The sequence below is a fragment of the Prinia subflava genome, chromosome Z (genome assembly GCF_021018805.1).
Source record: "Prinia subflava isolate CZ2003 ecotype Zambia chromosome Z, Cam_Psub_1.2, whole genome shotgun sequence".
Taxonomy (NCBI): domain Eukaryota; kingdom Metazoa; phylum Chordata; class Aves; order Passeriformes; family Cisticolidae; genus Prinia; species Prinia subflava.
This window is the reverse complement of record NC_086283.1, coordinates 60266813-60293150: the sequence shown is the minus strand read 5'-3', so window position 1 is coordinate 60293150 and position 26338 is coordinate 60266813. Positions and strand designations below refer to the sequence as shown.

The window sequence follows — 26338 nt, the reverse complement described above, 5'->3', positions numbered from 1 at the left end:
GCAGAGGGCAGCTGTGAGGGCGGCTGTTGCTGAGGGATTGTTGCTGTGCCTCCTTGCCTGTCCCTGGAGCTGGACCATGGTGAAGTCGGCTGCAGGAAGGGAGAGACCGCAGTGTGTGTGGTGGCATCTGAGATGTGCTGAGGGTTGGGATTTCTCTTCTTTTTGGACTTGGTATGTTGTTGCCCAGGGTGAATTCCCCAGGAAGGGAAGGGTCTTTTCTGCAGCGAGCAGTGCAGAGCAGCCTTTCACAGGGTCCCTCAAGGCATCAGTGCAGACGCGAGAGAGCCTCACACAGGTGTGTGGGCAGGAGTCGCTGGCCTTGGTGTGCTGGAGGAGGGGCACTCTGGTGTTGTACCCGGAGCTGGAGCATCTTGAGGAGAGTGAGGTGGCCTTCTCCAGAAGCACTGGCTACGCTCACGCTGTCCATTGGTTGCTGAGGGGCGAAGAGGAGGCGTTTGAGGTGCCCCAGTGCGCTGTGCTCGGTGTTGGACCGGAGCGTCTGTGCAGCATGGGCTTTGAGAGCAGGGTTGTGGCTGGGTTGTGCCAGAGCTCCGTGCGGCGTTGGTCCACGGCCGTGGCAGGGAGGTTCCAGTGGCAGGAGTGTCCCTGCGTTGAGCCTGGGCAAAGGACGCCCAGCTGGGCGCACAGAGCCTGCCCTGCAGCACTTGTGCCGGGCGCTCCCCGGCGTTGCGTGGGCGTAGCTGGGTGTTCCTGGAGAAGCCCCAAGTGTGTGCAGGCCTGTGAGTTGGGGGCTGGGAGGGCTTTCTGTGGCTCCCGCTTTTGAAACCGCCTCCTGCGCTGCCCAGATTTCCAGGGCCGGGGCCCTGGCTGGAAGATTTCCCTGCCACCATTTTGTGGGAGGGAGCCGCCATTTTGTTCAGTGTTGCAGCTCCTGCTTCCTTGGACCAGGAAGTACTCGGACACCAAAATACCTATATGCAGCACTTGCACAGGGTATGTAGATAATTAGAGATGTCAGTGTGAAGGAGAGAATCAGTGGATTTATACTTAGGTATGCTAATTATATACATTTCTAGAGGTATATAAATGAGACACTTGTAATGGTAAAATCATAAGCCTGAGGTCGATAAGGCAGTCTTTCTTTAGAGGTGATGCAATGAGTCTGTAGGTGTGAATGAAGTGCATTGCACAAAGATAAGAGGCAGGTTCAGGCCTTCTGCTTTGCGTGGCTGCAGGAAAGGCACTGAGCTGTTGAGGGAGCAGCCAAGAGGTGTCACAGAGCACTGGGACGTGCCCGAGGGCTGCAGAGGTGTTTGAGGTGGCCACCAGGCAGGCCTCAGCAAGCAGGTGTCACGTCCCTGGAAGAGGTCTGTCCCTCGATCCAGTCTGAGCAGGGTCCGTGCCCGGGCAGAGCCTGGTGGGATGGTCATGCAGTGCATATCCCTGGGGCATCCCCTGGCCCTACAAGACATGAGCAACACAGGTTGCAAAAACAGAAGCCCAGAACAAAATCCCTTTGTCAGAGTATCATGTGCCTGGGCATAATGATGAAAAGACATGAAGAGGCTCCTCCAAATGTGTCCATGTCATTCTTTATACTTAGGTCACCTTTGTAGATAAAACTCAGGGGACTCAGCATGCAGTTAAGTCTGTCTTGTTGGACAACAGTTACTGCAAGGCCCATAAGGACCAGAACTCATGAGGAAAAGGCAAGTGGATCATTATGAGCTTTGGGGTGTTACAAAGCTTTTCAGCTCAGACCATTATTATTTTGTGGCTCAGAGGAGCAGAATAGTGGTTATAAATGGCTACTGGGGCCTTTAGTTTTGAATAATAGGGATGATTCTTTGCATTTTTCTGGGAATCTCATGGTGCATGTGGCTATGTCAGGTTGGATAGATGCAGAGCTGCTGAGCAAGGCAAAAGGTTTGCATGGCAGACTACTGTGGTCTACACAGGGCAAAGTCACAACAAGCCACATCCTTTTTGTCTTGGTTTGAAAGACAGATATCTGCTAGGAAGGGGCAGGACCTCCCTAGAGATGGAGAATTCAAATCCCCTCCCTCCAAATTATTCCAATTAAAAGGAAAATTAAAGGAGCTTTCAGGCAGAGGTATGGGGGTAGGAATAACAGTTCTTTACTAGTATATATGACAAAACGACAAACAAACAACAACTACAGCATCAATAATAAACAGAATCAAGAACCTTGAGGGCTTTCTTTTACAAAAAAGCCCAGAGCAGTTTGATCTGGGTGTCCCTGCAGGACTCCGAGAAGCCGAACTGGAAGGAAGGAAAAGTCCCGGGCTGGTGGATGAGGAGCTCTGCGCTGGCAGCTGGAACAGCAGGGGTGTCCCGGCAGGGCTGGGCAGTGCAGGGCTACAGAGTAGCAGGAGAGCCTCAAAGCTCCGAAGAAGCAGCGGCGGTGGGGGGAGAGGCTGGAGAAAGCGAGTTCAGGATTCCCGGGTACACAGCAGATGACGATAGATTTCCCAGGACGAGGCAGAGGCAGAGGGCAGCCTGACCGTCCTCCTCGGCGCTGAGAGCAAGAGTGCCTCCCCCTCCCCCAGATCTGTTTTTTTTGCCTTTCCCAAAGCTCATCATCTCTCCCCTCTGAGGGACACTCCCAGGGACTCAAAAACAATAGGTGTAGCTTCGTGCTGCCATATCCCTCAAGCACTCTTTTTGTTCTGACTAAGTAGTCGTCAAGGCTTTTGGAAACTTATGGGAAAAAATTCTGTGAGAAGAGAAAAAAAAAAAAAACAAACAATCTAACCCCCAACACTTTTGTTCGAGACTGAGCTTCATGTTCACATGCCCATCATCATCCTATCCATCCTCTGAGGTGATTTTCAGGAAAATGCTGTTCTCAAGGTCTATTCCAATCCATTCATGGATATACATACTAAAGAACTCTGCCCTGGTGTGTGTGTCCACTAGGTCACCTAGTCACCTAGTGACCAGGACTGGTGAGTGTAGTTGTGCATTGGCATTGGCTGGTCACAGCTGGGACTGCTTCTGAATGTTTTGTATACCTCTTTGGAAGATGGAGGATGAAGATGGGATTCTTTGCCTCTCTGCTGTCATACTGCATATGTGCTGTGTGCCTGCTTGAGTTCAAGCACAGACAAAACTGCCTGTTCAAGTTCTCACACTGGTGGATTGCTGGTTTTATCAGTGCAGTAGGGACACTGATTTTTAAGCAGGAGCCCCTGGGGTAGGAGAGCTGTCCCTCAGAAGGAGAGGCCCTCCCTGCAGTGGCTCTGTGTTGAGCCAGGCCAGCAAAGGTGCTGGTTGTGCAGCAGAGAAGGAGGAAGAGGAGAGGGAAGGATGAGTTGTAGAGCACTGCTGGAGGAATTGCCTGGTTTCTAATATCATCATCCATTGCCCATGATTTCCTCAGCTGTTTGGGTCACCCTGGGAGACTCAAGAAGATCCCTGGAACAAGGTGTTGCTGCTTAGCAGTCTCTTGCTTTTGTTGTTTTTCTGCTTTGATTGTCCTGTCTTGGCTGTGAGAGAAGATCCTTTTTGGAGCTGCTGTTTGCTAAATCTCAGAGGTGCTGGTGAAGTCCCTGAGTTTTTCTTGCCCTGCTTCTATGCAAAATGGTCACCTCTGATGTTTGCTGGGGCCATGGCTAGCAACACAGCAGGGCTGGCCCCATTTTTCAGGCTGTGCCACCACCTGAAAGGCAGAGCTGAGGTTTGTAGAATATCAAGTGTGCAGTTTTGGGGAGTGAAGCCTGTGTATTTCACCTGTGAGTTACCTGAGAAGTAATCTGTTGTGGCATTTTCCAGGTGCATGGCTGTTCTGAGACTGTACGGGGAGATGGGTCTCAACCTGCTGCAATGTGGTGGTGGAGATTGTGGTTTGTGAATCCCTGGGTGCAATCCACAGTGCTGTAGCATAGAGAGTCACAACTGGTCTGTGAGTCTACTCCAGGACAGAGACAGACGACCCTTTGCCTTTTTGGATAATGCCATAGCTACCTTGACAGGTGATGTGTGTGTTGAGGTGATGGTTGTCTGCAGGTGGCCATTCTTTCCCTCTTGCCTGACTTCTGTGTTGCAGTGTCAGTGTTTGTGCCCCTGCTCAGCGTGCTTGGAGCCAGGAGCCACCTGACCATGTTTGGGTGAACTGAGATGAGGGGCTGGAGCTGCAGTTCTGCTGGGTTAGCGGTACATGCTGCTTTTCAGCCCCGTTTGAGCCTCTCTAATCCGGGTGGCTTAGTCAGCTGCTGCCCCATCATTTCTCTCTGTGTTGTTTTCAGCTGCCCTGGGCCGTCAGCTGACGGTGTGAGAAAGTGTTTGCTGTTGCTCATTGTGGCTGTGCTAAGTCCGCTGGAGCTGTGATTGTGGCAGTAATCCTCTGCAGGGGGAGGACTCCAGCCTGGGCTGGGTTGGAAGTCTGGAAGCCAGCCTGGCATTGAATGGAAATGGCAGTGGCATGCCACCTCCACGGCGGCGTAGCTGTGAAGTGGCCCAGAGCAGCACAACAGCTTAATCCTGCTGCGGTGCTTGCTCTTTCTGGAAGAGCCACAGAAAGCAGACATGTCCTGCCTCACTCACGTGCGTGAATCTCATGTGCCTTGGGGTCTGGGTGCCAGAGAGGGAGAGGAAGATGTGCTCAGAGCACTCAAGAGAGCAGCAGCTGACCCAGATGTTGTGCCTGAGAGCATAGTGTTTTGTGGACAGCTGATAGCACTGCCACATAACCTTCCTGCTGCTTCTCCCCAAAGGGCCCTTTGATATGGCTATGCTTTCCTAGGTGTGCTTTTTGGAGAGTTCCCCAGATGGTGCTGATGAAGTGGACAGGTGCCCTGGGAGGACAAGGCAGCCTTGGGCCTGCAGTATGAATCTGCTGGGGCTTTGCTCTGGGCCAGGGCTCTTCTCAGGAGCAGGAGACCTCCTTGTGTGTGGACTGTGGCTGTACCAGCAGCTGTTTGGACTTGCCCAGCCAGAAGCTTGAAGTAGTTGGGAGGTGGGTGGTGATGGCAGCAGATGCAGAGGTTGTGAAGCTACCTATGAGATAGGTGCCAGGAATAGGGAGGAAGCCAGAGGAACTGGCAGCAGCTGTGTGAGGAATGGAAACTTGGAGATAGGGGCTGAGGGAGAAAGATGTGCATAGTGCAGCAGGTGAGGGAGTGAGGCCAGTACCCCAGCAGGAGCAGGGAGACTCCAGATGGGCCTCTGTGTGCACCATAGCTCTGAATGTTGTGAGAGTGGACTGAGCTAACCCCTGTTGTGGTCCTGAGCAAGCTGGGTGGAGCTGCAGTGGAGAAACCTGTCACCAGCCCTGTGCTGTTTTGTTAAGGATACTGTTGCTTAGAGGACAGAAGGACTAAGCCATCTAGCTGGGCAGGAGAGATTTGTTCTGCGAGTCCTTCTTCCTCAGGTCCCCCTTAAGCCATGCACTGTGGGACCTAGTCCTCAGTCCATGCAGACTCTGCCCCACCAAATTCTCTGTGCCTGGCCCTCGGGCTCTTGAGGGATTTGCTCCCCACCTTCATCCAAGACAAGACACCTGGTTTCTGTCTGGGGTTGTGCCATTACGTGCAGAGTACTGTGAGGCCTGGCCTTTAGCCATGCTGGGCCATGAATTTCAGGCTCTTACTTGACAGGAGAGTTGTCGCACTGTTTCCTGAAGGCAGGCAGACCTTTGCCATTGAGGCTGCCCAACTCTCAGCTCCCCTGGAGCTGGCCCTGGAGCAGTGTGGGGCTTTGTTCTCCTCTGCTGAATGCTGTGGCTTGGCCTCCATGCTGTCAAATGTCAGGGCCTCCCCCCTGGCTTCATGAAACGTTGTTCCTCCTTGTCTCGGTTTAACCCCATCTGGCCACCAGACATCACACACAGCCACTCTCTCACTGCCCCACCAGTGGGGAGAGAAGCAGAAGGGTAAAACCTAGAAGACTCTTGGTTTAAATAATATGGAAAGCAAAAGCAAATATAAAGAGGACATAAGCAAAAAAACCCCAAAGAATCCATTCACCACTTCCCATGGGCAAGTAGCTCTTCAGCCATCTCCAGGGGCCCCCCTCACACCTCACAGTGACTTGGGGGCACAAATGCAGTCACTTCGAACATCTCTTCCTTCCTCCTTTTTGCACCCAGCTTTAAATACTGAGCATGATATCAAATGGTCTGGAATATCCCTTTGGCCAGTTCAGCCTCCCATGTACCTCCAACCTCCTCCCCACTGTGGCAGTACAAAAAGCAGGAAAGGCCTTGGCTCTGTGTAAGCCCTGCTCAAGAATAACTAAAATATCTCTATATTATCAACCCTGTGTGCAGCACAAACCCAAAACATAGCCCCATTCTAGTCACTGTGAAGAAAATCCACTCTGTCTCAGTATAAACCAGCACACCCCAGCTCACCTCAAGCCAAGCACCACTGAAGCTGGCTGCTGGGCCAAGCCTTGGACTGCAGGCAAATTCAAAGAGCCAAACTTCCCCTGCCAACTTTCCCCCCACAGGGGCCTGGGTCCCTTGTGCCCTCCTATGGTGGGCCAGCCCCAGGACACAGCTTGCCAGTGCTTCCCCAGCACATGCCCCCCTCCAGAGGGGAATGGCACCTGCAGAGCATCACCCCACACCTTTCTGCCTCTTCTCCCAGCAGTGCTGCCTGCTCCTCCATGGGCTGGATCACCTCTCTGCCCAATGAGACCCAGAAACACCTGCTGGCCACACAGTCCTCAGCAACATCTTGAGTGCAGTCTTAGAAAGCTGTGCCCTCAGTACTCCACCATACTGCCATTTGTTTTCTTCCCCAAACTGATTATAACCTCTTTACTTAAAGAAAGATGAAACTTATAAAGAAAGTGGAAAACTTTAAAATCCATGAAGCAAATGGTTAAAGTATAAACATCTTTGCATAACTACAGCACACTGTTTCTCTTAAAATAATTTTTAAACCACAGCAGTAGTGTTTGGGCAGTTCCTGAAAGCCTTTCCAAAGTCAGGGTAGGGTTTTGCTATCCTCGGTAAGAAAGCAAGAGGGCAGCAACCTCCAGTTTAAGTGAGTTAACTAGCCAGGGAAATCACGACGCTGTCTGTGCCCAGCAGCAAATGTCCGTGTTTGTATGAAAAAAGAATTGCCAGAACGAAAGTCACTGTTTTAGAAGCATGGTACTTTATTGACACTACTTCATTTTTGTGCCAACACTCGTAAAACTTGGCAGACACCTGGAAGGATATTTATAGTTAACAGAAATTCAAGCAGCTCCCTCTAACAGGCAGATCCAACTGAGATCTTGGACAGGTTTTAGCAGGATGCAGGTTAGAGTTTATAATCAGAACTGCTGACACACCACACCACCACAAACTTTAAAAGACTGAAAAAAAAATCCTCAAAATGTTCACTTGTAGCCCAAAGAAGCCTGAAAATGGTGTTAAATATTTCTGGAGGAGAGCAAATATGACAAGCCGTTGTAGACAGCAGTAATACTGGAGCAATGACAAGTCCTATCATGGGAATGATTGATGAGGAGTTGTGAATAGGAGATGCTGGCAGGGGCCAAAGACTGGGAAGCTGAAGTGGGAGAGTGCAGAAGAAAAATGTGCCACCCAGTCAGCCAAAAGTCTCCTTTCTTTAATGGTTCTGATGGAGTCTCTTCAATTCTCGCGTGTCCTAGATGAGTACCATTTCCACACCTTTGTTGCAGACATACTGAGACTCTGTCAGATGGAGACCTCCGCCTCCATAAGTTCTTTTCTGGACTGGAGATGCTGGGGTTTGTCTGTGGGGACTGTGGCTTATGGGATCGAGAGTCAGTCATAGAAGACTTGCTATCAGTACTGCTCCATGTTTTACAGGGGAGGCTGCTGCATCAGAGGACACCAAACCATTCCTGTGTGACAGAAAATAGGGGAGCAGGATCTTCGATGCAAGATTGTGTAGTGACCATGTGACTGGATTAATTTGTTCAGCTTAGCCAGGACTGGCATGATCCACATGTCCTTGCTGCTGGGAATGTTTTGTGCCTTCTGAGCTGCTTGTACCTTAGAAATTGCAGGAGGGAAAGCTTCTTTAAACCAGGAGGTACTGACTTCAAAACAGTGTGCAAATGAGTGGAGTTGTGAGCAGCATCCCCAGAAATAGTGGACTGACAGCAGCCTCATAGTTATCTGGCACATACTCGAGGGCACTGTTCCAGCACAGGTGCCAGTGCTTGCCTGTGAGAGGTAATTGTGGTAAGCAATCACTGATTAATAGCACAGGTTGGCTGAGGGAAGCGCTGAAGGTGACAGAGCTTGTCTCAGCCTCATTTTCCGGTGTGAAGTGAGGTGTTAAAGTTTGTGTGCAATTTCACTGTGTGCGTTTTCTGATGCATACCCTGACCCCGACCTTGCTTCCAATTACAAGGGCCCTGCATTAAGTCAGCAGGCTTCTGGTCAGAGCACTTGTCTGGGCAGACTCTGTGCCTCATCTGTGGAGGCTGTTCTACCTCTCTAACCTGTCTATAACCATTTTGTTCTCAGTTTTCCCCTCCCTCTCTCTCTTTGTGCGATTCCCTAGTAGACCTTCAGGCTGGATTTTTTGGATTCCAGAACCTGAAAAGCTGCTGGATAGACCAAGACAGTATGGTGCCAGCTACAAGAGAAGTCTGGGAAAATTGTGAGAGACAAATTCAGGAGTGAATGTTGAGCCTCATTAGTTGATGGGGAGGCACAGGTTTGACCCATTTGTATTACTCATGTCATGGCTGCTTGCCTGTATAGGGAAGCTTGCCTGTGGGCACCTGCATAGGCATTGCTCTGTTTGCATGGATTAGTTTTCAAGATGCTGATGCCACCACTGCTGCGTGTTCCAGCATTTGGTTATTCAGCCCTGGCAGGAGGGATCACGGGTGCTACAGCTGTTCACAAGAAGAAAGCATCTGTTTCAGGGCCCAAAGCTGTCATGTGATCATCAATTTGATGTTCTAAATGATTCCATTAACCCTTAAATTAATTTCCTTGTGACTTACTATTTGCCTAAAAGGTTTTTTTTGTTTAGCTGTGCTTCAAAGAGTATGGTCTAACTGATGGCCAAATCCACACAGAAGTCAAGCTGGGATTTATCATGGTCCATTCTTTCCCTTTCTCAGACAGCGGTTCCCCTTGATGATAAGGCAGTATAGCCAGATTGCAAGGCACAACCCTGTATGGGCAGGGAGGGATTGCTGGCAGTTGTCTACTCCTCTTGCTGTTCTCTCAGCCCAGAGGAGGGCAGGGATAAAATTCGTTTCAGGTTTGGATGTTCTGTGATGCTTTGTTTTTTTCCTTTTTTTTTTTTTTTTTTTTTTTTTCTTTTTTTTTTTTTTTCTCCTCTGTATGAAGGTCAGTGTTTTGTTTGCTTCCCCTCTTTTCCCAGAACTGTAGCGCCAAACTGAGGTTTTCCATGTATGGTTTTTAAGTGTAATTGTAGCTGCTTCAAAGCTTGTTGATTTGCAGTCCAGCAATGAACAGTAGGGTTTGTCCAGAAGTGTTGTGACATAACCAAGGCCTCCTCAGTTCTGCAGTCAATTGTTGAACAGAGTAGGGAGAAAAATCTTATTGCCAGAGGCAAGGTTACTGCAGCAGGAACATCCCCAGTGGAGGTGTCCAGCTGATTGACCACCTCCCAGCCATGAAGGGCAGACCTTAATCTCCAAGGAGGGGCGTGTTCACTCACAGTGGGGCAGTTTCCACCTGGGCCTGGCTCACTGGACAGCCCTTCCACTTGTCCCAGCTGAGTCCCTCCAAGCCAAGGTCCATGAAGCCTGGCCCTTGAGTTGTGCAGGTCAGGTCCAGCACTGCTCACCTGAGCCAAGCACAAGGCTATGTTACCCAGAGCCTGAAAACACCAGGTCATGTGTTTCTAGAGAAGTACAAAGAGGGCAAGGAATTGTACAAAAATACCTTGGAAAATCTGGATCAGCATTAAAGTAACTCAAAACACCAGAAATGCTTAACACTGTGGTCCTATCACAACCTTACTAATTACAGTGCTATCCAGAAATAAAGGTTCTAGAGGTGCACGAATGTTGCAGGGATCAAACACAGATTTTGTCTCACAAATGAAAACATACTAAATCACACTGTTAGAACACAGCCACCCTTTCACAGGGCATGACCCAATCTCAAACAGCAAGGTTACGGAATTCCAATACAAGCAATGCCCAGCTGAGATAAAGCATGTTTAAAGCAGGAGTGTATTCTGCTATTTTAATTTAAAGCATAACTACTCCACAAGCATCCAGGGTAGAAGAGATGTTGTATTTTTCACAGCATATTCTAGTTACAGATCTCTGGAACTTGTAAATAATACTCAGAATACAATATTTCATATTGGTGCAAAATGTACAGTCAAACACAAAACACATATTGCAAAATATACACAGAATTGTTCTAAGAACAGAACCCAAGGATGAACAGACGTTTAAATATAAGAGAAAAGTCCATCTTTTATAAATTACATTTTTAAAAATCTATTAGTACACTAGGTATGTTGATTGTAGACAAGTTACCGCAGTATAGTGACGTCCCATTTGCAAGGCAGACTGTGAGAAACAAGTTACATCATTAAAAGCTAGTTTTTGAGACCAATCCACAGCTAAATGTGTGATAATACATTACTGATTTGAGGCACAGAGTGTGGAAACCACTTTAATGCTTATACTTAGGCCTTTTTTTTTCTGAGCATTAGGCAGATGCACAAAGAATAAGCACTAGACAATAACTTGTCAGCTTATATTAGTTTATTGGTTCAGGATTCTTTATTACCGATGTATTAGAACATTCACAAGAAATGCTATGAGACACCTTAAGAGTATCCTGATAATAAAACAGCATTCATACACTGTGTAAATTGGATGATTTAAATAACCAGAGGTGAAAAACAGTTATTTTAAGCAATAGTGAAATTATAGTTTGGGAACAATTAAGATGTCACGAGTCATTTGTAAGTAGGAGAGACACTGAAATCTATAGTGAATTACAAACTCTAATGCTTTACATTCAAAGCAGAGATGTTGTCTTCCAATACTCAGAACTTGTAGCTTCAAGATACTGATTGCTGCTAGCTACACCATTGCTAACTAAACTATCACAAGGATAACTTGCTTTGGGCATGTTTGGAATGCTAGAGTTATACAGCTATTGCTATGCTACAGATCCCCAAGTTTTGCTTTAAAATAGCAATGAAGGCTTTATAAGCACCCAAAATGACACAATAAATACTCAGTAATACTTCAAGCACCTCTTGCTACCCAGTTTGGCAAGATAAGCAGCAGTAAGTAATAAATGCCATGGTGAGACAAGGTGTCAAGAGTTTGACTTGGGCACTCTTGATTTGTGCCTACCTGCCTTCGGAAAGCAAAAGAGCTTGTGTGGCACACTCTGTGGTGGTGAGAGAAAGGACTGCAAGTACCAGACTGTCACCAGGCTTACAAATTTTCTGCAGTCAAGCACAAGAGCAGACTCTCTGTTCTTCAACCTGCAGTGATCTGTATGGGGAAGAAGCTCTGCCTTGTATGGCTGATGTTTATATTGGGAGTTGCTGCCGAAGGTATAATAGGAATAGATATGCACAATATAAATGAAGCCATATCTTATGAATTCAGGTTGTTCCCTAAATAACACACCTGACCAGTGCAGAGTGACATGCTAAATGGGTATGCTGCCAGGAGAGCTCAGAGGGATAATTATACCAGTAACACTGCCCTATTAAAAAATAATTTGCTTTGGGATAGATCTTTTAATATCTACTAATGTTTATTTCAAGACTTAACTTTTTCAGCACTGATGTGCTACAAAACCTTCTCATAAATCATCTTCACAAAAAATAAAGTCACTCTTTCAGAAAACCATATGTTCAATGTAACACACTTGTATCAGTACAAATTCTGTCCTGTGAATCCATGGGAGAGAAGCCATAAACCCACACTGAAATCTCTCCAAAGCAACATAACCAGGACTCTAAAACCAGAAAGGAACTGTTCCATTAATAACCATGGTAAGCAGAAACAATGCTTCCAAAACACATGAAGAGTGCACTGTTTCAGTAGACAGGTGTGGGTTTACAATCAATAGTCATTGTCCTGTAAACATTGAAACTGCTGCTCCAACTACAGGTTAAGGTTAGTAATTTGCATTCATTTCACTGCACTCCACACATACAATGCCTACACTGCTAAAAAAACCCCTACAAAACAAAACCATTAAATAGCAAAAGGAATGAAGGCTTTGGGCTGCATGTCTCCTGCAACTAAGTGTCAAATCAGTAAGTGTTGACATTATAAATAAAACTTGTACATTCTTTTATGTATTATAGAAGCAGTCTAGTAAAACCTAAAACTTAGAATAGCAGCAAATTTGCTCAAAAATATACATGAACTTTCAGTCAGTCAGCTATAAATACATTCTGCAATGTGAGAAGCAATCTCTATCCCCAAGCAGGCTTCCAAGGAGAACACAGTGTTAGACATGGATGGGGATCAGGAATACTGCAGCCACAGAAGCTCCTAGACAATTGTATTTTACAAACTTGTTCTCATTGTTATCTGAAAGTGCATCTTTATATCTGTAGAATCATCCCCATATTTACAAAAAAAAAAGTACAAACATTGCAATTTTGCCACACCCTACATCTATCTAACCTGTATTTTCTGTTAAGTGCAAAAAGTATAATGAAGTTATACATATTCTGACACATATAAGATCGAAGCCTGAAAATGAGGCAACGTTGTCACTGGTGAATCCAAGGCAATTCAATAGTTGCCAAATCTTTGCTGCACAGCTGTTAGATGGCTAAAGTAGAAATTAAAGAATAGTCTATGCCAAAGTCACAGAGCAGCATTCAGAGCAGGAACTCCATTCCCTGACTCTCCACACACATTCACCAGCACATGCTCATACCTTCATTACCAGTTTTGGTACAGAGCTAGGCCCAAAGGGCAGGAGGGCAGCCTGGCGGAAAGAGGAAGATGTACAGTCACCCTGAAGGTGGTAAGGAAGACTTTCGGGTTGCAGACTGGAAGAGTATCTACTGCCGGTGCACAACTCCAATGAGCCTCCAATACTGTTGCTGGAATATGGACTGGAGACTATGCAAGACAGAGCATACCTACAGTCAGTACATTATTAAATACATATGCAACCAAATCTGTTGTGTCTTCATCATAAGCCCTTTTAAGTGTCACAAAAGCTCCTCTTACCTTCTCCTCCCTCAAAAAAGAGGTTTCATTTGATAATGACGTTTATATGCCAACAGAATCCCAGAGAATCATATGCATGTATAAATGCTTAGGAATTTGAAACAGAGGATACTCAGATCAAGTACATTATGTGCTCTTTAAGGAAATGAAATTCATACAATATTTGTAAGAGAGTAACCATGAAGATGTACAACAATTGTCTGTAATGGTTCATTTGGATTTTGTTCCTTAGTTAAATCTTGCAGTGACAGCTTCTTCCTAGTTTTTGAAATGCTACAATAGCCATTGCCATTGGTTTTAGACACACAGATACTTGACTAAAATCTAGAAACAGCAAGCAGAGCTCAAACTGCATAAATGCAGAGACTGTACTCTAAACACAGTTGTGCTTTCACTATATTGCCATTATGTCTTGTTGGAAAGTGCAAGTCCTGCCTCATGTCCAAAACCAGCGAGAGAAAGATCCAGAAGTGAGTGTTATCAGAATGCTGTAACAGGGCAAAAGCTGTATATTTAGGCACTGTGGAAGGAAATAGAATAAGGCGTATTCTTAAAGGATGTGTGCACATGTATGTACACATACTTATATACACGTATAGAAACAAAAGGGTTTTGGCAAAATAACCATTTTACCTAAAAATCAATGCGGCGAAAACACCAGCAATTTAAACTGTACAAATCAAGGGTAAAAGCCATGGGGAAAAACGCAGCAAATTTTCTGAAGTAGCACCCGTATCTCAGGGATGAGCTTTTGAATTTCGGTTCTACTAATCCAAGGCAGAGGTAATGCATTTATTCATTAAAATAGATTTTAATCAACTACCTGCACTAATGTGCAACATTGGGTTATTTGAAAGGAATCAGGTTTTCAGGACCTTTCTCTCCCCAGTGCTGGCAATGCCTAAGTAGGACACTAGTAAAAAGTCAGGAGAGTGTTACCTCAGCGGGAGAGATGCTAGTTGTGCTATTTGTGCCAGCCATGGTATATAGGCAAGGTAAGAAGGCAGTGGAGAGAGGATGAAGGAGTGTGCTCACGATAGCAAAGAGCCTGCATCTCTTCCCTGTCCACAGTTACAGCTCCTGATCCACTAGGTTCTCACACAATACTAGTCAAACTGCCAGTAGGGAGAATCATCTATCTGCCCATTGTCACATAAATTGTATTGCATTGTTATGTTCAGTGGAAAGGCTAAGTCTAAATGTTTCATATTAACTGCTAAGAGTTATGCCCCCCCTTCATGCAGGCCTTGCATACCACGGAAGAAAATATGAGGCCTTCTCAGACACCATATGCAATGAGAATGTGAGAAAAAAAATACATACACACATACATATATTCTTGATACAATGGCTTTTACAGAACCTGAAACTAAAACATCTTAATAGAGGGATTAATGAGTGAGTTTCTCCTTTTAAAAGCTTTACAGGGTCTTTCCCATCTCAACTGGAATCTGTTTTGTCATTAAAACACTTTGAGCATCATCTTTTGATGCACAGAGGCCTTATATACTAAGTGTGTTTTTCTTAAGCTATGTTTTCATTCCAGTGTGGCACTCATCTGCTCAAATACATGGCAGTTGGTTTCTGGGAAAAAAGAAAAAGGAAGGAAAAACAAAACTCAAAGCTTTCTTGACCTCCACCAGGACCCCCTCAGGAAGCTGAGAGGAGATTACACTCATATTTCAGTGTCACCTTGCTACCATGATGCTATCCCAGAACAGGCTTGTACAGAGTTCCAGCGATGGGAAATCTCCAGGAAGATTATGTGAAAACAAGGGGCCCTCTGATTAAAATATTGTGAGCTGTGAGTTTGATGTTATTTCAGGTACCAGCTACAGAGCAAAAGGAGAGCCAGCCAGGTCCTTAACAAGCCAAGAACTTGAAACACTGTCGGTTATGTGCTGCAAGATATTATATGCTTGGAAAAACAGTAGATGGGGTTATTTATTTGGGCTGCAAAAGACAGTCAGTACCAGCAATCTTAAAATTTATACATGTTTTCTCTAACAAAAAACCCAGCTTCCATTACTGAGTCAGCAGCTGGAAAGTTGATCATGCATTCTTTCTGCTGCCCCAAGGATAGAAAGCAATTTCTCTGTCTTTCTGGACAATTACAAAACAGCAGCCTATTCCAGATTTCCTCTCTAATTTGTGAGCTTCATTCAGAGAGTGCACATCCTGAAATACAACACTTCATCTTCCCTACTTGTAGTGCTGGTATCAGGATGCCAGAAGAGGTCCAGCTGACTGACTCCTCATGCCCAGGTTCTAGAGAAGACAACCCTGTGTTTAATGATCAGGAAGACAAGGTCTGCACTATGCAAACTATTTCCTTCATAGCATGAATCCAGTTTTCATGTTGAATAAAAGTAAGTTGTAGTCCACACTGTGGGACATGAAGAACATCCCCAAATTTAAATTAAGAATTTAAACAATTAAGAAGAGGTTTCACTGAAAACAGAAGTAATTCCTCCAACTACATCTCTACCAGAACACTGAGAAGGAATCACTAGATTGAAAGGAGAAGTTTCAGGCATCCGTAGTTGTTTTGTTTCTTTTTATAGCTTTAGCTGCATCATTCTGTTGCTATAGATGACATTCACATCCTTGCTGCACCATGACTGAAAAGTAGAAAGCACATGTAATGATCAGCTGTTGCTGAAGCTGGCACAGTGCCGAGAGTACAGACTCATCAACAAGACCCAGCAAGAACTGCCTCAGCACGTCACCGGCTCCATCACAAAACAGTTTTTGCATATTTCAAAGTTACACTTAAGTCCCCTGAAGCAGCCAGAGATGTTTTTCTAGACACGCTGGCACGAGGAATGCTTCTAAGGCTGATACTCAAGTGATGAATTCATGCCACCCACAGCTGAAATAGTTATTACTGTGCAACAGAGGACAAGTAAGCCCACCAGATGGCTAAGTGGGCTCTAGCCAACATGACTTAAGCAGCTCCAAGCAGCAGAAGTGGCCAAACCTTGCAGGCCGCACCCCCCACCCACAAGTGGCTCACAGAGCCCTTTGTGTATGATGTTAGCCAAGGTTCAGTCCCTGGGGAACTACGGTGAGATGAGACAGCAGAGATGTGAGTGAAGAACAACATGACTACAGCCATGGACAGCAGATACAGAGAGTGCATGGCAGGACCAGCACGGCTGCTCCAGTGCCAGTCTCCAGCATGAAGCTGTAAAAGTGCTGGATCCCCACATCTTCAGCAGAGGGTAAACACAGAGAGGTGGTCTTGGCCTCACAGGAACTGATGGAGAAACAGCCTCTGAAGAGCACACACTCATCCAAGTGAGAAAAGACAGTCACTGTGTCTCTGGGTCCACATCTAATAACACCCCAAAAGACTTGAGGAGCCTGACGAGGTAAGTGAATTTTACAATGTGCCTCTGTACAATACAATGATGCCTCTTGTATTCCCAGTTATTTGAAGCCTAGAGCATGCTACATGCACACTACAGGCTTCAATAGCTGCTAAGGCTCCTCAGCAAAGCGATGCTGTACATCAGTTCACTCTAACACAGTACTGTGCTAATTTACTTAATTGAACACTAAGTGTTATTTATTTTAACCTAATTAATGATGATTCTTGAGATTGCTGCTATACAACAGTCCAAATTAATGAAAATTAAAACAACACAAGTAAAGTCAAGACAAAAATGTCTGATATCAAAGATAATGGTTTCAGTGATAGAAAAGAATTGGTATAACATACTAGTGCCTTGGGTATTCTTGTTCCTTTTTTATTTTGAGAATTGCAGCTGATGAAATTCAAATGCCTGTTAAAACAGGCTTTGGCTGAACAATAAGAAACTAAGCTACTGTTGAAAGATTGCTATACAGGCTGTTTCCTCTTCATTCATGCTATCCAAATACTGTTGAAGCAAACGCTCTGAAATATTTTGACTCAACTGTTCTAGCACTTTCTCTTTTCCCAGTGCACTGGGATCCTTTTCCAGAAATAATCTCTCCTGTGTTTTGTGGTTTTCTCTTTACACTTGTACTGTTTCAGCTGTGCTATTTGGACTGATCTAAGGAGTTCTCAGCAGCTCATGTTTTTGCCTTTTTTTTTTTGGTTAGGATGCTATTGTAAGCATTAACTTAAAGAACACATTTTCAGTGATAGAACAACTAAAAATTATCTATGGAATGATTTTCTTAAGAGTCAAGTGGGACGAGGGAAGGGTATTTTGTGAAGGCAAAGACAGAAATCTCAGTATCTTGGAATCTCTGTTTGGCTGGGAAACAGCTTACAAAAAAGCAAACCCAAGTAAACATTTCAGATGAGACAAGTGGTGCATAATAGTTATTTGTGACAATGAGGTACTATCTTTGAAAGACAAAGAAGAACCCAGTACTATCAAAATGTAATGAAAGGCACGCTCATAGGCAACACTCTTCACGGCTTGTCTGGACTCGGTTTTACTGGACGAGGGTGGTATCTACCCACAGGCGTGGACACAGGTCTCCCCTTAACGTCCTCCTTCAGAGACTGATGTGCTATCCACTTTTGTCTCTTTCAGGTTTCCAGTTTTTTTCTGCTTCTGCTTGGATTTTTTCAACATATGGACCTAAAATTTAAAAATTTGAAAGAAGGTGAGTATTAAAATATCTGTAGTCATCATTCAGCTGATCTAATACAACTAACTAATAACAGAGTAAAAAGCTGAACTGCAACAGAAAAACATTTAAATACACAACTATCTGGTGCACCTATCCTTGTAGAGCTATAGGATTTACTGCTTTTTTATATAAACATATACATGTTATGTATATGTATTTGTGTGCATATATATTCCTCTACACACACACATATATATATATACATATACAGAGATAATTAGTCAGTAACCTGGTAAAAGAAGAAATGTTACTGAAGGACGAGTTAGGTTTGCTCGCTCTCTCGCTCTCTCTCTCTCTCTCTCTCTCTTTCCATTGCCCTCCCACTTCTTCTCATGAAAAGAACAAAGTTTTAACATACTCTGAAACTCTAAGGTATGACTCTCTCTTTCACTCACTTCTTCTCAGCATGGGCAGTTGTTCTGGTAGCCCTCCCAGTACAGCTACAAGCTCTGAGCTTGCCTATAGCAGCAAATGTCTCTGAGTTGAAAAGGCATCCTTAAGGTAGCAGGCAAACGTGCAGACTGGTGTGCACCACAGAATGTTTATTTCTGCATTTTACTTGCAAAATGTTTATTTCACAATTTCAAAGTCAACAGAGAAATTCTTAGGGAGCTGATGCTGTCTTTTATGTACACATGGAGATAATCAAGATAAAACAGACACTGATTACTCAAGCCTCTTTTTCACAGACCCTGCGCCTCTCTTATTCATTTTTCTCCTTTGCCACTACTCCCTGCCAGACCTTCCCTTCTCCAGCAGACTGATTCCTACCTTGCACACTGCACTACTACCCTGGCCTTTATAACTGCCCTGCTTCAAGAAAAGAAACACTGCTTGCAGATCTCAATACAGAGGAAAACTTGAGTCACTAGGCCAAAGCTCAGGGACTGTTTTTTTAAACATGAGCCTCATCTGAGCCACTGGAGAGAGCCTTCAAACCATCCTCTTTAGAAATTGCTATGTTAGTCACCACACAGTACTATGCAGCTCCTTTAGGGTTAAGCATCAGAACACAGACAAGCAATATAATACAGTAACATCCAGTGCAGGAACAAAGTCAAATTGATAAGAGAAACCTACACCCAGTACCTTTGGTCCTGCAGCAGAAATTATGATCTGGCCAGGGGCCTGAATCCAGGGCTCTCCATCAACTTGAACTGGAATTGGCTTGAGGAGTGTTACACGGAAATATGAGCCTTGGGCAATGCGGATTCCTGATCGAAAACCACCCTGGACTTGACCCTGTCAGAGAATAAAAGCCAGGATATCAATCACTCCAACTAACAAGAAGTACAAATACTAGCTGCAATTAAAGTACGTGGATATTATTTTATTCTCACCTGACAATTTAAGTTTCAGCTAATAAACTGCTTAGGCAAAACCAGGATGCCTTTACTGCCCTAGCATTAATTATTTCAGTTAGTCCAGGACGGAGAACTCGGATACTCCTGCAGGCTACAGCTGCAGGCAAAACAGCTCCCAAAGCAAAGCTGTTTGTACACAAAGGTTGGCCAAGAAGCATACACTCACAAAGGTCTTGTTTGCTTTGGCTTTCCCCTCAGTAACACAGTAAATACTTCTACAACCACCTAATTATACACACATACTTCAGTATATGTGAAATTCCAAAGTCTAAAAGCAGATTATTAATCAGAGTTTTTCCAAACTCAACTCCATATAGCTACAGCAATACATACATACAAACACTGAACTTCTTATACACATAGTCAACTACAACTTAACAGCTGAGTTAACTTCTAGAGTTAACTGCAGAAGTGAAGCAAAATGAACTTTACTGCTACATATACTCTTGGGGATGGTGAGCAGAAAACAAAAATGGGAGTAAAAACCTTAATATCACAAACCCAAAGCACAGGTTTATTAACATTTGTACTCCAAAGCTGCTTCTGCTTACACAAAAGATTTAAGGATCTCTACCAAAACAACTTTTTAGTGTATTTTAGAAGATCTAAATTACAAAATTTAGATTACAATTTTTTTTTTTAGATTATGAAGATTTAAAATTACAAAATTACTAAATTACAAAAAAGTTGACCAACACCAAAGACTGAGCTGCACAATATTTAAGCACCCATCTTTCCATTTTTGGTGGTTTTATGGGTCAGTTATCTCTAGTTACCTGACCACATATATTTTTCAGCAGCAGATTTCCTTTAAATAGAGGTAAGATATGAAGGAAAAAAATCCCCTGCCATCCCACAGAACTGAGCTCCTAATAGCAGGCTATTGTAAAAATATGTAATACATGAAAGAATTAAAAAAGAATTGCATAAGCTGTGTCATAATAGTCTTTGCAGAACAGCGTACCACCTGCTTGATGTAGCATTCAAATCAAGAGCAGCAAGTATCAAATTCTCCGTGACAGGTGCTGGAAAGCCTGTGGCAGATGATTATAAAGCAACCTGTCTTGATGGAATCTCCACTGTGATTGTGATGAGGTACGACAAGACTTTTTGCAGATACACTAGGTGAAGGGGGCATATTTTTGTAATATTAGAATAAAATCTTGTTTTCATCCCATGAACTGTTCCATTTGGACACCGTGATACCCATGATGAGAAAGCTAATGCATTCCATAATACATATATATACATGTGTATTTATTTTATATAAATATATATAGATAGCATTTATATATATATATATATAAAAATATATATAAAATATATATATATATATGCACACATATATTTTTCTCTACTTGGTTAAAAGTCTAGTTAGGTTAGAAGCATTTCCCCATGGATTTTTACTATGTTCTCAATTCTTATTACTTCTTCTTACCCAACCTTAACGAAGAAGTTTAATTTTTAAGACCATGCACTTGCAATGCGCTGTTTGTTAGAGAAATAAGCCCGGGACATACAGTGAATGTTTCTTCTGTGCTCCCTGGGATGCCAACTCACCATGTGAACGACGCCAGTCACACCCACCACTTCCAGCAGGCCGTCGTCGATGCGTGGTTTCTCAAAGCGGTTGTCACTCTCAGACCCCCAGAGGTCGGCTCCAGAGCCCCAGCTGTGTGGAGAGCACACCAGTGACCACCTGTGCACCTGAGGTCTGCCTCAGGGCACACTCCGTGGTGGCCTCCTAAGGGTGGCTGGTTTCTCAGGCTTCAAAAGCTACACACTCTGCTCACCCACCAGCTGGAGGGAGCAGTTTTCCTGCATTGTGAAAGCAGGAAGAGTTTTTCTAAAATCTGGACGAATTTTTATCAGATCTTTTAATCATAAAAGGAGCAAAATAAATAGTTTCCATTGGAAATAAAAGGTGTAAATAGGAAGAAGGTAACTCTGTAAAGTTTTAGTTTGCTAGGAAATACAGGTTACAGCTAAACTAACCCTTAATTTTCAAGACTAAAGGACTTAAAATAGCTTTTACTGGTCTTGACAACATTCACAGAAGTTACTTAAGAGAAACTAAAGCAATTATTGAGATTCTACTCTTGTACCTAGTCAAAAGCACATGTAGTTAAGCAGATACTCATGCACTTCAGTCCTCTGAAATACTTCTGACAATTTAAACCATGCCGTTTTCTGTGCAGTTCTGACCCTTCCTACTCAAATCACTTGTTATTGTTTTGGCACATGAACTACTCATCACTTAATTGGGATCTTTTCTTCTCCGCAGCTCTCACATGCAAGGTATATTTGTGTATATGTGTGTACATGTGCAATGTATGTGCACTTATGTGTACATGTGAAAAGAAGTATTTGAATAAAAAATTTTCAGACTAAAATCCAAAGAGATACAGGTTGTTTAAGGCAAGATGGTACTTGAAAAAATAACAGTGTGGCAGGACTAATTACCTGCTGGTTTTGTGGAAACAAAAAACCTGCTTCTATCAACATCATATGTAAGGAAGCCAGGTCTCCTGTGGATTTAGCTTCCACAACAGTTACTCTAGCTCCCTGCAGGTGTCAAGGAAGGAGTCACAGGCCTGTAAAGGTATCTGAACTGTGGTCTTCCATGGCTACCCAGGTGACATCACACACTCCATGTATATTGACCAGTTGCCTGTAGGGCCTGGGTTGAAATCCATCTGGCCTTCACTGAAGGAACTGCTTTGACATCCCTAGCATGTCAGAAAGTGTGAGCAGGTTTGATTGTTGATTGCAGATCAATCACCTTTGATCCTGTTACCTGTTACCTAACGATTTGACTTTTGATGCTCAAATACCAAGCGGCAATTCTACACACACAGTCCAGCATGGACATCCCACAAGGGATCCTTCCTCTTGTTTTTACCTGGGTATATTAATAAAAATGAGTCCTTCTATACTTGGTAACTCCACCTCCTGCTGGTCCACTTGCAGCTTTATGTCCTTATGAAGGTTTCTAGTGTGACTTATCTTCTGAAGCCCGACTTTCACGTAGACTCCCTTGTTGTGGAACCTAGGAGCAGACAAACATCTTGTAACTAAAAAGTAAGGCCAGACATACCACTCTTCCCTTTATGTATACCACTATTGTCCTCTAGCATGTATGTTTAAAGAGTTTTTCAGTTAAAACCCATTTCAAATTCTTTTAGCTTTACTGCAGAACCAAAGCATAAGCCATTAACTGCTACTTTACATACCTTTACTTAAGGGATGATTCTGCTGTTGAGGCACGTGCAGATTGTGAAATTTTATTACAGAAAAATCGTCCCTTCTTGAGGCATTGCCTGAATACAATGCCTCTTTGAAATGTAAACTCCTGGGCTGGAAGATTGTATTTTTGATTAAGACTTAGAGGTCGTCATGACCCATTTTAAATTGTTTTTTCATGCAATGCTACAATACTAATGGCAAAAAAAATTTGAAAATCTTTGCTTTGCACATTCCTAATTAATTTGAAATATACTTAGCTACAGAAACTTAAAATAGGCTTAGTAATCTCAACTTGTGACAGAGCTCTAACATCTCTAAATTTAGAATAAAAAAGATGAGGAAGATTTTTATGGCATCCCTAGAAATGGCAAAATATTTGAATATTTGAATAACATAAACAAAAGTTAGTTAAACACACAGACTATTTTATTCTATAATGGAAACCTTTGGATACGTGGCTTTCAGGCAACCTTAAAATAAAAAGCGTAAATTTCCATTATTTGACCGTACTCATACATGGGTGTCATTGGAATTCAACTCTGCAAAATCTCTCTAGCATTAAGTCTAAAGACCGTAGACATTAAAGCGGGGAAGACAGCCAGTGCAGGTTACAGCCGAGTCTTCAGACAGACACTTTTCAGTCACCTTAAATTATTACATTGGGAATGATTAGCCACATGTCCTAACAGTTTAAAATAGCACCAAATTAAAGGTACCTCATGCAACACCATTTAACATACACTTCTGCTCCATACAAGGTGTTTCTATGCTAAGACAGGTTTTGTCTAATTTGGATACAACTGAAAAATACTGGAATATCAGCAGGAAACACAATACTTGCAATATCCCCAAGAAGTATTAATTTTTGTTGCATGAAGAAGGAAGCCTTCAGAAACTCAAGGAATACTTCATAGTGCCCTAACTGCAGAACAGTTGTATATGTCTGTAAAATAAGTCTAAATTTGCATTTGATTGTGTAAAATATTCTCCCAAACCTTGCATTTAGGAAACTGCTTGCCACAGCAATCTCCTGCCATCTTCTGCCATTTTGGATGTTACAAACCAGATGTTATCTCTTCTGCAGTATGCTATCTTAAAGACTGCTCCAGGATCCCATGGGAATGACTTGGATGAAGAGCCAGATGCCTCCTCAGCAAGTTCACTGACAACACAAAGCTGGGATGAGTGGTTGATATCCTAGACAGCTCTGCAGCTGTTCAGAGAGACCTTGACAGGCTGAAGAGATGGGCAGAGAGAAACTATCTGAAATTCAAGAGCAATGACAGAGTCCTGCACCTAGGGAGGAATAAGCCCATGAAACAGCACAGGCTGGAGGCAATCTGCTGGAAGGCAGCTCTGAGGAGAAGGAACTGGAGGTCCTGGTGGACAATAAGCTGTCCATGAGCCTGGGGACCAAGAGGCCAACAGGATCCTGGGGTGCATTAGGAAGAACACTGCCTGCAGGTCAAGGGAGGTGATCATGTCCCTCTGCTCAGCCCAGGTAAGGTACATCTTCAGTCTGTGTCCAGTTTTGGGCTCCTCAGGACAAGAGAGACATAGAGCTCCTGAAATAGGTCCAGTGGAGGGCAACAAAGATGTTTAAGGGACTGGAGCATCTCTAACTAGGAAAGACTGAGAGATTTGGGCCTGTTCAGCCTCAAGAAGAGAGGGAACCTTATCAATGTTTGTAAGTATCTGAAGGGACAGTGTCAGGAAGATGGAGCCAGGCAGCAAGCAAGGACAAGCGGCAATGGGCAGAAACTGATACAGAGAAGTTCAACCTGAACATGAGGAAGAATTTCTTTACTGTGTGGGTAATCAAGCACTGGAACAGATTGTCCAGAGAGGGCGTGGAATCTCCCTCATTGGAGATATCAAGAACCATCTGGAATGCAATCCTGTGCCAAGTGCTCTGGGATGACCCTGCTTGAGCAGGGAGGTTGGACCAGATAACCCACTGCAATCTCTTCCAACCTGACCCATTCTGTGATTCTGTGAATGAAGGCAGATGCCCTATCATTAAATTTTACAGTGTGGAAAAAAACTCATATAGTTTGGCACTCACCAAGACGAACACCATCAATGTCACAATATACACTATTTTTATCTGCCCCACAATGCAAGGTCAGCATTGAATTCCTGCAGGGATGTTATCATTGTACTTTGAGCTGCTAACTAAATGTAAGCAGCCCAGAGCATGTAAAGACTATTAAATGAGGCCAGAGAGCACACAGCTTTTGGGACATTTACCAGTTTAAGTTCTTGCTTCAGAAGAGCACTCAAGCCCATATTTCTTCTGAGTACTACCTGCAATTTCTGTTGCCACAGGCTGAAACTTACTGTTCTGCACTCGAGAGTAGCCAGTTCACCTGCCAGCAGCTGCTGCATCTTCCATTAAGTAGATACCATTTTTAGTTAATTTACTAGAAATAAGTTTTTTAAAAAGCTAATATTAACTGACAAGAACGTGCACTTGCTTATCATGAGGAAGCATAAATTCAACTATTTTAGCAGTCATTTTCACAGTCAAAGGTAAATATCATGTGTCAGCACTGTTACCATGCACAAGGTTTTGGCTTCTGCAAAAATGTCCCTCATTATCAACACATTATTTCATGTTTCCTTTTCAGAAGTATACATCCCTTCAGATTTGGAAAAAAAAAAATCTCTTCTTTCCCACAAGTTCTTCAATTCACCATGCAAGAATGATACCAAGACATTGTCCACTGCACTATGGATGCTGTACACTGGAAAATGACTGAGATGAAGATAACAGGCATGAAAAGCACACAGGGCAAGAGCAATCAAAGTATATCCCTTAAATGCAGTGGAAATAAGAAGAGGATGCATCTTTTGAAATGCTGCAGTTTTGCAGTCATGGAGTAGTATATTTTGAAGAATGAACACAACTTGTACATTAACTGCACAAGTCCATCTAGAAAATTCAACCTACTAGAATGGGCACTGCCATAGACAAACTTATTGCCTGATTTTACTGCCTAAGATGCTTTCAGTCAAGTGTATTGAAAATGCAAACCAGTGCCTAATAGTAAATTATGTACCAGAAAACACCTGTATTTTTATCAACAACTGTATTAGTCAGTTTTTAAGAAAAGCACCATGAGCAATGCCTGCAATGACAGACAGAACACTACAAGATAGGTCAGATTACACATCACTGCACTCATAAGTAGCCAGAGAATATTTTTTAATAGTTACAGTTTGAACACTGCATAGTTGTCTCAAACTGCCAGTTGGCTCAAACTCTAGCAACCAAAAGACAATTTAGAAGATGTTAAATCACAAACATAGGGGAAAGCAAACAAAAACAGTTTCTATAAGAAATTACTGATTAATTACATAGATGTGATTTCTTTTGCTCATCAATTTCAGTAATTATGGGAAGAAGAAGTCGTCCCATTATTGGTTGATATGCATGCCAAAGAGAAGGAAGGTCTCTGTCACCATGTTTATAATAACAATGTCACTTAAGATGCAGAGAGTTTTTCATCCTTAATAGCAGCAGGTTGGTGCTACAACAGCACTAGGCAAAACTGGAAAAGGTACAGAAGAAGTTCTGAACACTTCTGAACAGTGCTTATTGCTTATGTAGCAGCACTGCCCTCACTCTTGCTTGAGCAAGAGATATTTCCACTATCTCAAAACTTCACTGAACTCAACAATGCAGTTATTGTCAAACTAAGAATACTGAATAACAATGACATGGCTTCCAAAAGCTCTCTCTTGGAAGGGGGAAAAAACCCCAAACCAAACTCAAACCAGCAAAACATAGGAATTTTTGTCTATGACTTCCTGGCTAGCTTAATTCATTCTTGTCCCAGCTCTGCCACAAGCAATATTAGTTGATAGTTGTAACATTTAAGATTATCAGGTGTAGTGTAAATTGGAAGTAATGCAATTATCACAGAATTGACCTTCACACCTGGTTTCCCCTGGATTAC

The 26338-nt window shown here is 43.4% G+C and overlaps 1 protein-coding gene and 1 long non-coding RNA gene across 3 annotated transcripts in view; one reads left to right on the top strand and one right to left on the bottom strand.

Annotated features, from left to right (window-relative positions):
- Positions 1-9208: 9208 nt before the first annotated feature.
- Positions 9209-26338, bottom strand: part of DGKQ (diacylglycerol kinase theta) — a 94178-nt gene continuing 77048 nt past the window's right edge. For both annotated transcript variants that reach the window (XM_063422767.1, XM_063422766.1), the window contains exons 20-23: positions 22033-22179; positions 20691-20802; positions 18856-19008; positions 9209-17714 (exon numbers count right to left, since the gene is read on the bottom strand). In XM_063422767.1, the coding sequence (XP_063278837.1) occupies positions 17616-17714; positions 18856-19008; positions 20691-20802; positions 22033-22179 (511 nt within the window). In that variant the 3' untranslated portion in view covers positions 9209-17615. The remainder of the gene's footprint in view (positions 17715-18855; positions 19009-20690; positions 20803-22032; positions 22180-26338) is intronic.
- LOC134564122 (uncharacterized) lies at positions 17665-26329 on the top strand. Its single transcript, XR_010083473.1, has 3 exons — positions 17665-17739; positions 23461-23877; positions 25007-26329. It is a non-coding gene; the product is annotated as an uncharacterized LOC134564122 (long non-coding RNA).